The 14888-nt window shown below is 36.5% G+C and overlaps 1 protein-coding gene across 1 annotated transcript in view; it reads right to left on the bottom strand.

The window, feature by feature from the left end:
* NEGR1 (neuronal growth regulator 1) overlaps positions 1-14888 on the bottom strand; it is a 914014-nt gene that overhangs the window by 172025 nt on the left and 727101 nt on the right. Inside the window, exon 6 of the mRNA XM_060142536.1 lies at positions 5377-5528. Coding sequence (XP_059998519.1) covers positions 5377-5528 — 152 coding nt within the window. The remainder of the gene's footprint in view (positions 1-5376; positions 5529-14888) is intronic.

Raw genomic sequence — 14888 nt, 5'->3', positions numbered from 1 at the left:
TCTATTTCTTCATCAACTTGTTAAATTGAATCTACTTATTTAAATTTAATCTGGCTTCTACTCCCAGTTTTCTATAGAAACTGCTTTGGCAAAGATCACCAGTAGCTGCCAATTGTCAGAGACAGTGGCTGATTTTCAGACTTTCTCTGGCCCAATGTAGCATCAGACACTGCTGACCCTCTCTCTTGCGGACAGGTCTACTCCCATGGCTTCCGTGGCACTGTCCTCCTCTGGCATCTCCATCCACCCCGAATCCACATGCTTCTACAGGATGCTTCTCTTTCTCTCCTCACTCCTCAATGCTGATTTTACTTGGATTTCAGTCTTTGCTCATCTTTTCACTCCACGTGGCCTTCAAGAGAAATCTTATTTACTCTCAGAGTGAAAACTACCACGTCCATGCTGAGAGCTTCCAGATCATATCTCCATTCTGGACTTTATAAAGAGCAGCTACCTATTGGACATTGCCTCCAACTGAGTATGTCTAAAGTTAAAAACATTTCTCTTTTTCAGTCTCCACCTTCTCCCCAAATATAAAATGGCTAATCCTCCTGTTATGTTCTAGCTTGGTTAATGTCACACAAACTAAACTTTGGAAGTTATCTAAATTCCCACAATTTCCTTCCCATTCTCTTCAGATTTGGTCATTAACTGTCCTAATTATCTCTCTCATCTCTGTTACTCTTTTTGTGCAGTTAGCCCTCCACATTGCCTAAGAAAGTGTTTCAGAAACTAAATCAGTTTATGTCCTTCCTTTATTAAAATGCTTCAGTGGCTCTCCAAAACCAGAAGGATAAAGTCCAAACTCATCTGCAGTCCTTTCTGTCCTAAGTCCCCCAACTTGTCCAGTCTCATCTGTTAACATTCTCTTCTCCCACCTTTTACTCTAATCATATTAAAATACTACCATGTCTTCAAATGTATCAGATTGCTTCATACTGCCGTGTCTTTACATAAGCTGTTCCATACAGGAGTATTTTTCTCTCTCCCATTCCCACACCAGGCTCAACCCAATCACATCCTTATTTCAAGGGTCTCCTGAGTCATTAAGACTGAGTATATCATTCTTTCATCTGTGTCACTACATTGTGCTCATGATTGTTGTTGAATGTACTCTGCAAAGTTCTGCCTTTGAAAATAAGACAATGATGGCTAAAATAATATTTTGAGTTTTAGCTTAGTTATACTTCATATGGTGATATACCTACTCTAGATGACAGTCATTTCATGGCCCTCAAACTGGATTAAGAGGCTCTTCTCTGCCCTTGTATGCTACTCTTGACTATACTGCGTTACAGTTATCTGTTTCTTGTACCTCTCCGCTCATTCACTTGAGAACTCTTTGAGGAAGTTCCCTTTCTATGAATACTTTTCTTTCCAACATCTAGCACAGGGCTTTGTACATTGTAGGCAGTCAATATATATATTTGATGAATGAATATTGCTATTGAATAAACGATCAGAGCCTCATAGAACAATCATTTTACTTCTGCCTTTACTCTTTAAGTCTCCTAGATGTCTGAACCTCTATGCTGTGAACATCATATTTAACCTGGAATTAGTGCCATAAAGTCTGGTTCATGCACTGAGCAAGGGATGAGGTTAAGTTATGAGCTAGAGTTGGGACATTATATCAAATTTGCATGCCTTCTCCCTGGCTTGCCAATGACAACTTACTTTCTAAACCCTCAGTAAAGTACTGGACAGTCAGTCATCAAATAAGTTCAGCCATCTATATATAGTTTTTGAAAACAATTGAACTGAGTGTTCTTTGGGGATGTGATATAATAACAATGACTAGCATTTATTCAATGCTTACTTTGATCCAGGCTAAGTGTTAAGTGCTTTACATGCATCCTCCCATTTAATTTTTATCCTGTAGGTGGGAGCTATTATTGCTCTCATTTTATAAGTGAAGTAACTGAAGCTTTGGCATTTAGGTAACTTACTCAAAATCTCACAACTATATGCGGTAGAACTGTGGTTCACATTATGACCTGCTTGTCTCCCTTTATGTGAAACACACACACACACACACACATTTATACACCAAAAAGTGCTACATTCCTTTTTGGATGGTCTTAGTTATGGCAGGACTCTAAACTACAACTTCTTGCCTTTTGCTTTCTTGTTGATCTGGAAAATGTAGGTTATTACAAATCAGGAGTAGATTGTAACAGAGTCAGGATTTATTCTAAATAGTTATAGATGGGGACCTGATTCTCAGTGGATAACACTCAATAGAGTGTTTGCTATGTATAAGCACTATACTAGGAGATTCACATTTATGATTACCTTCTCTTTGAGCATATTAACTATTCATGGATACAAATCATGAAAATATGATTTTTTTTTTTACTCATGGTATGTTCCACATATCATCATGGACACATGTGGCAGACTCTTTGGAGCCTAACTCTTTTCTCCTAGATTAGAAGATGGGCAACTTAGTTTTACACACTCCCTTGACTATAGGAAGGGCTGATAGTCAATAAAAGATTCTTTAAAATTCTTTAGCAGGCCATAGGTTAATATTAGATCAGCTTAGGACTGGCCACTAGTTTTGGATCAGTTTAGAGGTTGAAGACCTTCCCATCCACAGACCTTGTGAATATACGACAGGAATTCTTATTAAGGGACACATTGCTCTCTCCAGCTAGTTTCATAAGAACTTTAAGAAAGCTGAAGATTTCAATGAAGACTTACAATGTCTGTGTTGGATAACTGTACCATTCCAAGGAGTTTTAAAATCCCATAAAAATGTGTGTTTAAATATCTCTGAGTCTCATTTTTAATAATTTTTCAGTCAAACATTAACCCCATTCATCTTTCATATTACTTAAATTTTATATCTGGTGGATGTTGTTTATTTCTAAACATTTATTTAAATAAAGTTTTTATCTATTGAAGAATAGCACCCTAAATTATTTAAGTTCATAAAAACCCTAAGAAGGGCAAGCATGTTACATGTAGAGGTATATCTTTCCAAAATACGTTGCAAATGATAAAATTTATCTCCATCGATGGTTTTATGTTTATCATAGTGGGAGACAGTGAAACATAGAAGTTAAAAGCTGAGGCCCTGAACCCAGACTGTCAGGATTCAGATTTTTGCTTTGTTACTTATGAACCATTTGACTTTGGTCAAGCTTTTAACTCTCTTCGTCTTGTTTTCCTCATCTGTAAGAAGGGAATTACAGAATTTACCTTTTTGGATTGTGTGAGTATTAAAGGAACAAATCCATATGAAGAGATTAGAATAGGATCTATTGTATAGTAAGCTCACAACAAGTGTTGTCATCACTGTGATATTGCCTTGTATAACTAGAGATTATAATACACATTCTACAGCTAAAACTCAGTTCATTCATTCATTTATTCATGATACATTCCATCACTTATTCAATGTTTAACTAATTCACTTATTCACTAAAGATTTGCTAATTGTCTATTAAATAGCAGACACTGTGCATAGCGATATGGGAGATAAAATGATTAATCAGATATTGATACTGTCTTCTCAACAAATATAATTTGGTGGAGAGATAAAAACTATACAAAAGTAATTACTGTAAAAAATAGAAATGCTTAGTGCAATAAGAGTTTCCGGTGAGGTCATACAAGAGTTTTTAATACACAGATATTTCTTCAAACTTCAGGGCTGTGTTCAAAATTACAGACAAGATTTGCATGTCTTTCTTAACGAATTAATCAAATTGCACTAGTAATTCTTAGCACTTCTACCTACAGAAAGCCAGTGGCAAAGGAAGACAATTAGAGTCCATTCTGAAGATACCACATTTAGGAGCCTTTTCAGCAGTGCATTATATCCAGAGGACTGCACTAAGGTTGCCAGGGTAAAGCAAACAGATCAGTGATAATTGTTCCTAATTCATCACAGTCATTAATGCTTCGGTTTTGAAAATCAGAGTGTGATTTAGAAATTTAAATAGCAAAAGTTAATGTGTTATTAAGCCTTAAATTTGTCTTTATTTTGTTTAATTCATTTACTCCTTCAGGCTCTTAATATTTAAAACATTTAAAATATTAATAACATACCAAAAGAAGTATCAATATTTACATTAAATTGGAATTCATATTGCTCTATAATATTTTCAATGATATTATTCATAATTACACAAAATAAATAATCCTCATGGAAGAAACTTAAGCAAGTATATTATACTTTGGCTATTGCACAGCAAGCAATGCTTTTCTTTCAGAGTGCGGGATACTAAGAAATACTTCGTAATATTAAGCTAGAATAATAAATGATGTGATGTTTTAAAAATACATATAGCACAAATCATTTTCAAATGATTATTTTCTATTAACAACCAACTGATATATTTTATTTAACAACAGAGTTTCTTAAATCATGGCAATTCAAAGTTCATAAATCATGAAACTTCTTATTATAGTATGTTTTTAAACAGTAAGGATATTACATATCCCGTTCCCCATTTCTGCAAAATAGAAATGATCATGTCTGTGATAAACTCACAGTATTTGCATTTTTCAGAGACAGCTTACTAACACAGGATGATAACATAAATATACATATGTCAGGTTACTATAAAAATATAAATTATCAAAGATCAGTATGGTTCAGATAACTTTGTGGAACTGAAAAGACCATGTATTCTCTATAGTTTTCTGTGAACATTTTGAGAAACACTCCACTTCAAAATCAGGAATAGTTTATGGTTATAACAATTTGTTGGTTACTCAGCTTCTGAAAAGCACTAAAACTAATTGTAGGAGAAAACATTAACATATATTTCTTTCCCTTCCACTAATCCTTGTGTTTGCTCTTCTTTTTTCATTTCTAGTCCTTCGGAACTAAGACACATTAGAAATAAAGTACCTATTTTAGTAAAACCTTAAGTTGTATTTCAAAATACACTTTTGAGTAAAAACATTATCTATATGGATAAAATATTTTGTCCATGATCATTTACTTACTATTTTATTTTGTTTATGGCATGTGAAATTCTCACTATCTCAAGATAAACATCTAAAGAAAGCCAACCAAGAGTAAATTCAATCTAAATTAATCTATGCTGAAATATAACACATTTTTAAAAACAAAACAAAACAAAAACTAAATTCTACCAAACCAACTGTCTTCAGTCAGAAGACATTTTTAGTGGATCCTATTATTTATGTGATTTTTCCCTTTTCTCAGATCTAAGATATTTTTCTAAGCACAGATGGAATTCTATAGGGCTTATAAAATTCTCCAACACCCTGATTATTTTGGGGCCAAATTTCCTGTGTAAGGATATTGTGTAAGGAACATGTCACATCAGGCTGAGCTCTATAGATAGGAGCCAAAAGGCCCTGGGAGCATTTTGGCAACCCTGTGTTACTTACGGTTGAGAGGCAGGCTCGCATTGGTTGTGCCTAGCTTGTTGACAGCCACACAAGTATAGTTGCCGAAGTGCTCCTGTGTCACATTGGTAACAGTGAGAATGGATCTTGTGCTAAAATTCTGAATAATAATTCCTTGTTGGCCACTGAAGAGCCTAAAGGACAAAAATAAACTCTAGGTAAATACGTGTTGTGAATACCATTTTTATCTTAGATGGGGTTGTCATGGCAACACATAGACAGTTTTGACCATGCTGCTGTTAGCATATAACATGATAATAGTGCAATTATATTTCCTTACAGTAGTAGATATTAGGGAAGAGAGGTTGTATGACAGCGGTAGACTGTTCCCATGGGATTATTTGTGCTATATAACAAACCAAGCTTAGATAGCCACATGTCCTATTCATACATTGACTTGTATTTTAGAAAATTAAACACACTACAGCAATGGTATCTCAACTGTTAAAGTCAAGAAAAAGTAAAGGGAATTAAATATAACGATTCCTTTAAAAACACAAACTCATGATTTCTAAAATGTTGGCTAGAATATGTCTTAGCCATTTCAGATAATATTATTAGGTAACTTTCATGAAAGTTAATTCTACAACTGTGGTGGGATGGTTCTGAGTCCAGGGTCAACACTTATTGCTACTTTGTAGACATAACCCAGACAGATGGCTTGCTGTTAAACCTAGAAAAAGCCTGCAGTATAATACTGAGGATCATATTTAAAGTTGAGTCTTATCTTTGCCACACTTTACTAATGTGTTTTGGAAACTCCTTTAACCTTTCTGGGCCTCCATATAGGATTCAGTTTTACCTGATTCCACCCTGACTACTCAACGTTCCCGCTCCAGACTTACCAGCAGAGGCCCCTACTCTCAGATAGGCCGGCATAGCTCTACTGTTTTCAATGCTTGACAGTCTCGCTTTTGCTTCACACTTTTCCTGAATATTCCCCCAATGGCCACCATTCTCTTTTATCTCTGAGAACCAGATTCCTCCCTCCTCATTTAAGTCTGACCTATGTCCTATCTCTCCTACTCTACTCTCCTTAAATGACTCTCCTCTCTCTCTGTCTCTGCCTCTTGCTCTACATGTTGCTCTCCAAATTGTTGTAGAATTTATAAAACCAAAGCCATATTCTTGCGTTGTTCTCTCTAGCAGCTTCCATACATACAAGTCTACCCAAATAAACTGAATTGTTTTAAATTTCTTAAAAGGCAAGGCCATATGGACATACTTCATTTTATATTTGAGTTCTACATAGCACTTTAATAGTGGTATCTTGGATATATAATACATAGTTCATAGGTCAATGGAGTTCAGGTGACATCCCCACAACACAGGGATTGTTAAGTCCCCTTCAGTGGCCCTGTCAAAAAATTCTCTCTCTAAATATGAATTCTGCTATAATGAGATGCCAACCAAATAATAACTTCTCCCTAACTAACCCCAAAGTTTATTGTGAAAGAAATGTGCTGATCACAATATGTGATATGTAAGCTCATAGCTCAAATGGCAGTTAGCTTTTCTTCTTTAATGTGTTCAAGTCTTACTACTAAATATTTCTTTAATCGTGAAGATGCTAATAAATGGCATTCCCCTGAGAGTTTAGGTTGAACTCCTTTGCATTATGTTATGTGACTTGCATCTGAATTTAGATAAAATATACTGTAGTTAAATGCAGATTAAAATAAGCAACCATGCTTGATCATCTGGGAATTATTTGTATTTCATGTAATAGCTGAATTTGGCTTATCCAAAACTCAAACTTTAATCAGATTAATAAAACGTTGAGTTGAATAAATATTAAAAAACTTTAACTTGAGCAATAAACCTAATGACCTCCAACTCTGAGACAGAAAACAGGTTATCAAATATCAAGGATATGACAGCATTTAGTCATCTGTCTCATATTGCAAATCTATCAATATTTTTGCTAAAATCCCACAATGGTTATTGCCTATTTTTCTGCATCACATCAATACATTTATTTTTAACCAATTAGTATATGTTATGTATAAAAATTCACAGTTTCATTGTCCTGCAAGCTTCAGCATTATGGCTTAAATCAATTTGCCCATGTCTCTGCTATGGCTACATTCTCCAGAGGACTCAGCAACTCCCAAGACTATTAAATCCCTTTTGTGCCCCATATCCCAAAACCAAGATTCATTTTGCTACTAAAGAATTGAGAAAAGATTAGTTAGGGTCTTCATTTGGCTAGGCTCTGGGGAGGAAATATCAAGGGAGTGTAATCAGTTACTTCACAGCACTGTTTGCTTATGTTCCTTATGGCTGTCGTTCTGAGTTGGGTTCCAATTCTCTGCCCTTTAACGTGTCTGAAGGCAAGCCCCAGATGGTGCTAAATCATGCAGTGCATCCATGCTCTGTGCATGCAGACCCATTCCTGGCCCGTGTCCAGCAGTGTTATGTGAATTCTTACCAAAGTGGCACATCAGTCACACTTTAGCAGCAGCAACTCCTGCTGCTGCGATCAGCCTGGCAGGTGATTATGGTCAATAAAAAAAGGAAAGCATCTTCTCTGGGGTAATGTTCTTCCTCTAGAGGACGTTATCTCTCTGAGATGACTGGAAGAGTCCAAAGCTTCCTTTCATCCATAGTTGGGAGTTTTAGAAGTACTGACTCATCAAGCACCATTTAAGAACCTGTCTTCACCTGGTAGATGACTGGGGCAGCATTTCCAAAGCTGACATTGAGGGAGAGAGACTTCTGAGATGATGTATATCTCTGGAAGGTGTATTTCTGTGATTTTCCTACAGAGATCCTGGGGGTAGTGGTAGATGGAGGGTTTCTCAGCTATTTAAACCAATTCTGAAAATAGTCATTACTTACTACAAAGATGAGTTCTATATTAGGTGATTAGGGGTTAAGCTGGACAACACATAATCTTTGAAGATCTTTCAAGAAGAATCAGATATATAAACAGGTGTTTACAACAGCGGGTGGTTTAGTCACTGTGGGGACCCTTTTAAGATGAATACGTCTACCCTTAGGTATTAGATACAAAAAAATTGAACCATGCCTAGAAATCCCATCATGTATGACCCTAATGTAATTTCACTCCTTGACTAAAAACAAATAAGAAAAGAGCTCTTTAACTGATGATGCTTTTTTTAATGAAACAGACTTATCCTAATATGTTTGGATATAAGTATATTTTCTGAAAAGAAAATCATTCTTTTTTTTATCAAACATGTATTTGACAAACTGAATTGTTATTCTGTGTTAAAGAAAATCCTTGACAGGCTTCAGGCATGTGCACATGAGCCTATTCACAGGATGACCCTCGTCCCACTGGATTTTTCATATTTATCCCAGACTTGCTTGAAACCAGACTTCCTTGCATCAGTGATGTGAAATCTGAAAGTGACAACTCAAGCAATAGTTAACAACACACCTTGCAATGAAACCAGGGAACTAAATCCAGAATATTGCCTTTTTAGGAGTTCATTCTCTCTTTTCCTAAATACTTAACTCTTTCAAGTTATAAAAGAATGGTTCTTATACTGACTTAGATTATAGAATGAGAGATGTTTTCTTATAGCCCCTACCCTCAAAAAGAGAGAAACAAATTCTAATAAGCTAGGAATGAAATATGGCATTCCTTTCCTCAGCAGGAGATCAGAAACATATAGTGGTTGCTTAGAAATGCCTGGTCGTTTCTATTTTTTGCATTTTTACCATTCAGTGGACCCCATGTATATAAGATTCTTCTATTACTGTGGACTCTGCTGTCCTCTACCCTCTGCCTCCAATAGGAATTTGTTCCAAACCACTATGATCTGACTGTGTCCTCCCAAAATTCATACATTAAAATCCTAAGTCCCAAAGACAATGGGGTTAGTAGGTGGGGTCTTTGTGAGGTGCTTAAAAGTCATGAAGGTGGAAGCTTCATGGTTGAGATGAGTACTTTATAAAAGAGGCTCCAGAGAGATCCCTAGCTTCTTCTGCCATACGAGGATACAATGAAAAGCATGGGACCCAAAAGAGGACTCTCACTGGACCATGCTGGCACCCTGATCTTGGACTTTTAGCCTCCAGAACTGTGAGATAAATTTCTTTTGTTTATAAGCTACTCAGTCTGTGGTATTTTGTTATAGTAGCTCAAATGGACTAGGACACATACTGAATACCATTGCCCTCCCTCTTCTTTCTTCTGTCTTTTGCTAATGTCTCATAAATCCGTGCACTGCAAGCTATTTGCTTTGCCAGCAGATGCAGCCAACTCATAACTGACATAACCTGACCAACGAACTAGCTCTGAATTAGAATAGTTCTTTACATTTTTTAGTGTCAGTCAGAAGCACCACGTGGAAAACATACTAATAATGACGATACTTCTATTTCTGACACATGAAATGTTAACAAGCTTCACAATCATAACCTTTCTTAGGCAGTAGCTATCTAGGATGGCCACAACATAACAACAGCAGAACTGACCACATAGCCATTGGCACTGATTGTTGAGGGTGCAAAAATAAATGGAGCAGCTAAACCTGACCTCATTCATTTTCTATATGAATCCAGCCTCACTACACATTTTGGGACTATTGTTTATTATCTGCTTTTCCAGATCAGGAGTAACAATAGATATTTCTAGATAAACAAACTTTCAGGTACAAATAGTCACAGAAAAACTTCATTGTTGGTATAGGAAACATGTGTGTGTCAGACAACAACACTGTATTAAAATAACTTGAAATCGGAGTGGGAGAGGTGTTCTTGAATGATAATAGACCTTTTATCAGACTAGAATTGCAAAAGAACAGGATAATAATATATCATGTCGTACAACTGGATAAGATGAATACAGTCTTATTAATTGATATTTGGGTGGTAGCATAGGAAAGATAGAAGACAGTAGGGGAAGGTAAGTAGTTCTGGAGTCATAAGAGTTATATTTACAAAGAAAAGGAACGTTACTTCCAGCATTAGATTTCAGGCTTGTGGGAGTTCCAAGAAGTAGTATGAACTAAAGATATAACTCAAAAAAAAGAGCTTTAGAAAAAGTCATGGGTAATAGTAAGAACTCTGGTATGGTCTTAATGGAAATGAATTTTAATTTAGTTATCAAATGATGAGTAAATGCCTCTTATACTTGATTTAGGAACCAAAGGAAAAAAGACAAATATGACACAGTTACTATCTAAAGGGCCTTAGCTATACCTGAAAATCTGAAGATGACACTGAGGTGGCATATAGGTCCTTGCACAACACACCTTATAATGCCTCTCTCAGTGATAAAGTTCCAGCTTAGGTATATATTTGGCTTTGAATTCATGACTGTATTTCTAGTCTTTTCAGTGTGAGCAGGAATGCTTTATGTATGTAGAAAATGTTAGCTATTCTCAACACATTTATGACTGAAGTAATCTAACATAAAAATTTCAACATTGTACAAAAAAAGTTTAGTGTTAAGAGTGTGGAAAACTGACATTTAAGCATTTTCAAATGTATAACAACTAATCTTCATAGCAATCCTAGGAGGTAAGCATTATTAGTTCCATTTTACAGATGAGAAAAAAAAAGAAATTTAAAAAAATTAAGTAAATTTATTTTCTACCATCTGATAAGTGGTAGAACCAAAATTCAAATCCAGGTCTTCTGACTATTGGTATCCTCCCAAAGTAGCAATTGATATATTCAGATCACCAAGTAGAAACCAGGATATTGTATTTGAGTTTGGAGAGACAATTCAGAAATCATGGTTGGTTGAAGGAAATCAAGTTAAACCAGGGAATAAAACCAGTGGAGCTAAATAACAAAGTGCTATGTGGCATTCATGCCAGGAAAGCCAGGTTCAATCCATAAGGTGAAACTAATGGGGTAGAAAGTCAAACAAAAATGTAGGGTCCAGTTCAGCCAGCTGTCTGGAGATTTCCCTGGACTCGAGGCCTTTTAACCATCTATTACGGGCTTAACTCTGTCCATCAGTGCAGCATCTTACAGCAGGTGTCTTTAGCCTCCAATGGAGTCAGCCTTTCAGACTACTCACAGTCCCAAGATGAGAAGCATGAAGTGGGCTTTCACCTCCCTCCTCAGGCTACCTTCCTTGACACACACACACACACACACACACACACACACACACACACACACACACACACCTTCAGCATCAATTCTCTTTTGTTTTTCTTCCCTAGGTTCACTAAATATTTGGGTGGTAGTAAATCTCTCCCCACAGTGTATATGCATGCTATATCAAGAATGACAGAAAAAAATAAAACCTAGAAGAGTGTCAAGAATGCAATATTTTTAAGTCCAGAATTGTCTCTAAAGTCCAAATTCTAGTGATGCTATGGAGTTACTTTGTTCTCTCTGACTTGGTCAAATCATCATTATAACATCAAATACGTCTCTTTGTAACACCATTTCAGTTGTAAGTTTTCATATATTTGTGTGACTTTTGATTATGTTCTATATTTCCCATTAGAGTGTAACTCCATTCAGTCAAGGATCCTGGTTGGTTTTGTTATTCATTGTACCCTAAATATGTAGTAGAGCACTGGGCACTTAATAGTTGCACAGTAAGTAATTATTGCGTGTTCTACTGAATGAATTATGTCTTTACTTTTTTTTAATGCTTAGTTTTTTCATCTGTGAAATGGGAAAAATGAAGCCAATCTCAAAGTGTTGATGTAAGAATGTTTTTTAAATGTATAAAATGTAATATCTATGCATATATATATATATATATATATATACACACACAAACATATATATCAAATGCAGTAGGCACTAGATATATGATAGGTGTTATTATTGTTCAATGATAGGGTCTGTTTCTTAGAACGGATACATTTCCTCTCAGAGGGCAGGAAAATATTAAAATATTGAGCTTACAGGAAATTATTTTTAAAGAAAAGATCTAGGAGAGTGACTGAAAGGATCATGGCATCATGATTTCAAGATGTGCCAAACTCAGTATCAATTACATGCACATTATCAACCTCATCTAGGCTTTCACAGACGTGCAAGGTAAATTAAAAAAAAAAAAGTAAAAAGAGGGAGGAGTAGGAACTGCTAGAAACCAGCGAGAAATGAAAATTTATGTGAACATGCTGCTATAGCAACCTATTGGTTTACTGTATTGCTTGGCACTTAAGGCTCAAAAACAATGTATCATTTATTCCCAGGAACAGACTGAAGAATATCATGCATCGCTGTCTTAGCCCCAAGGGGTATCTATCTTTAGTTGTACATTTGAATAAATTAATGTTATTATAATATGTTAGGACATTTTAATGATTTTAGACTTTATTAGCCTATTTAAAATGTATGTCTTATTTATTTTATGAATTTTAATGAAATTAATAATTTTAGATTAGAGACCTTTGGGCTGCCTTACTTGTGACAGATTGATTTGCACAGGGAGGATATTGCCTTTTAACCCTACATCAAATAAACAAAGGCTACAGTGCAGGTGTCAATCTCCCTGACTGCAGTGAGTCCTGTATCCCTGACAACCTGGCCTTGACTAGATTTTTCCTCTCTGCTTGAACTGCTTTTCTAATATCAATGTGCCCATGATTTTAATGTCAAATTTCATCCCACAATATACCAACACAACCACTTTGCAGAGACCACGTTCACGAAGAAGAAATCCTGGGAAGTCAGAATTGAGCAACATATACCAGCTTCTCTTCTGTAATCACACATTGAGTTTACAGTGTTCCTCAGTCTAAGGGGATGATGCAATTCTACTAATATTCTCTTATCAATTTGAAAGTGTATTAAAATAAGAATGGCTCTACTTTATCAATATGAAAAAGCCACAATGCTTTCTTGTAACAGAGTGTGTTCCAAACACCATGTTAGATGCTGTGAACATGAGGGTTAACACAGCATCTTTGTACTTTGACAGAGGTGAGCAAATAGGAGTAAATCTGGAGAGCTTCCTCTTCTAGGAGAAAAGGTTCAGGGTATTTTCTGAGAGAAGGTGACATCTGAATTGAGACTAAAGGCCTAGTGGAAGGCAGCCAGTCAAAGGTAGCCAGGGTTGGGGTATGTGGAAGGGGCTTATAAGCAAAGTGGCCAACATATGAAGAGGCTTGAAAGACAGAGATCATGTCACAGCTTGGGAATTAAATATTTCAGGATGACTAAACCCCTATTGTGAGACAGCAGAATGGCAAGATTCATAGCCAGAGAGGTCAACAGGTGCTAGAACACAAAGGCCTCCTATGCCATGCTGTGCTGTTAGGACTTGATTCTAGGGACAATCAGAAACCACTGGGGCTTCCCTGGTGGCGCAGTGGTTGAGTGTCCGCCTGCCAATGCAGGGGACACAGGTTCGTGCCCCGGTCCGGGAAGATCCCACATGTCGCAGAGTGGCTAGGCCCGTGAGCCATGGCCGCTGAGCCTGCGTGTCTGGAGCCTGTGCTCCGCAATGGGAGAGGCCACAACAGTGAGAGGCCCATGTACCGCAAAAAAAAAAAAAAAAAAAAGAAGAAACCACTGAAGGATTCAAGGACCAAGTGATAAGATCAAATATTTATTTTGGAAATATCGCTATGAATTTTAAGAACACAACCAAAATCCTGTTTGCTGGTGGACTGTGTATCCAGTATTAACACCCGATTTCAGAATGTCCCAAACCAAACTCAGCACTCAGATCTCTTCCAAATCTCTTTTCCTGTGCTCCCAGCCTCAGCTAATAACTTCACTATTCAACCTTGTTATTGAGATAGAAAACTTGGAATTACCTTCAAATTATCCTTTCCTTGTATTTAATCAGACACTGAAACATACAAATACTACCTTTTCTCTCTCTTGCTTTTAAACTGCACAACCAATACCCTAGTTTAAGCCATATTTTATATCTTTCCCACCCATTCCTCCCAACTGCTTCCAGAAACATTTTGTGAAGATGGGGAGTAGATCATTTTACTATTCTTGCAAAGCCCTCCGATGGCTTCCCAATGCCTATGGAATCCAGCCCAAATGTCTTATCATGACATTTAAGATCCCTCAAGTCTTGCCCTAAGAGACCTTTCTAAACCTACCTTCTATTACACCATATTTCACATCCTGTACCCCAGAGTATAAAAAACTCTCCACACAATGCTCAGATGAATTGACTGCGTTCTTTTCTTGCTAATGATTATTCTTCACCCCTTGCGATATTTGGAAATACTATTCATTCTTTGGTGCCCAGCACAAAAGCTACCTTTTCCCTGAAGCACTTGTTAATGCTCTGATTTGAGTTGAATGGACCCTGGCTGTGTACTTTCAAGGACTTAGGATTCCCTTAGGGTTTTCTGAGTACTTATTTCATTTTGGTGATTTTTGTAAGTTGTAAATTCTAAGTCAAGAGATGCAAACTGGAATTGGTCCACTTTCAACTTTGTCTGACTGGCCCAAAGTTTTCAATGTAATAATATGTATTTACTTCTTACATGTACATGTGCTCTCCAGTTCCCAGTAATTGAGATGCTCCCATTTGTTTCAGATATTTACCCTTTATCATCTTTGCCTTGGATGAC

The sequence above is a fragment of the Lagenorhynchus albirostris genome, chromosome 2 (assembly GCF_949774975.1).
Source record: "Lagenorhynchus albirostris chromosome 2, mLagAlb1.1, whole genome shotgun sequence".
Classification (NCBI taxonomy): domain Eukaryota; kingdom Metazoa; phylum Chordata; class Mammalia; order Artiodactyla; family Delphinidae; genus Lagenorhynchus; species Lagenorhynchus albirostris.
Note: the sequence above shows the minus strand (reverse complement) of the source record. Positions and strands in the feature narration are given on the sequence as shown.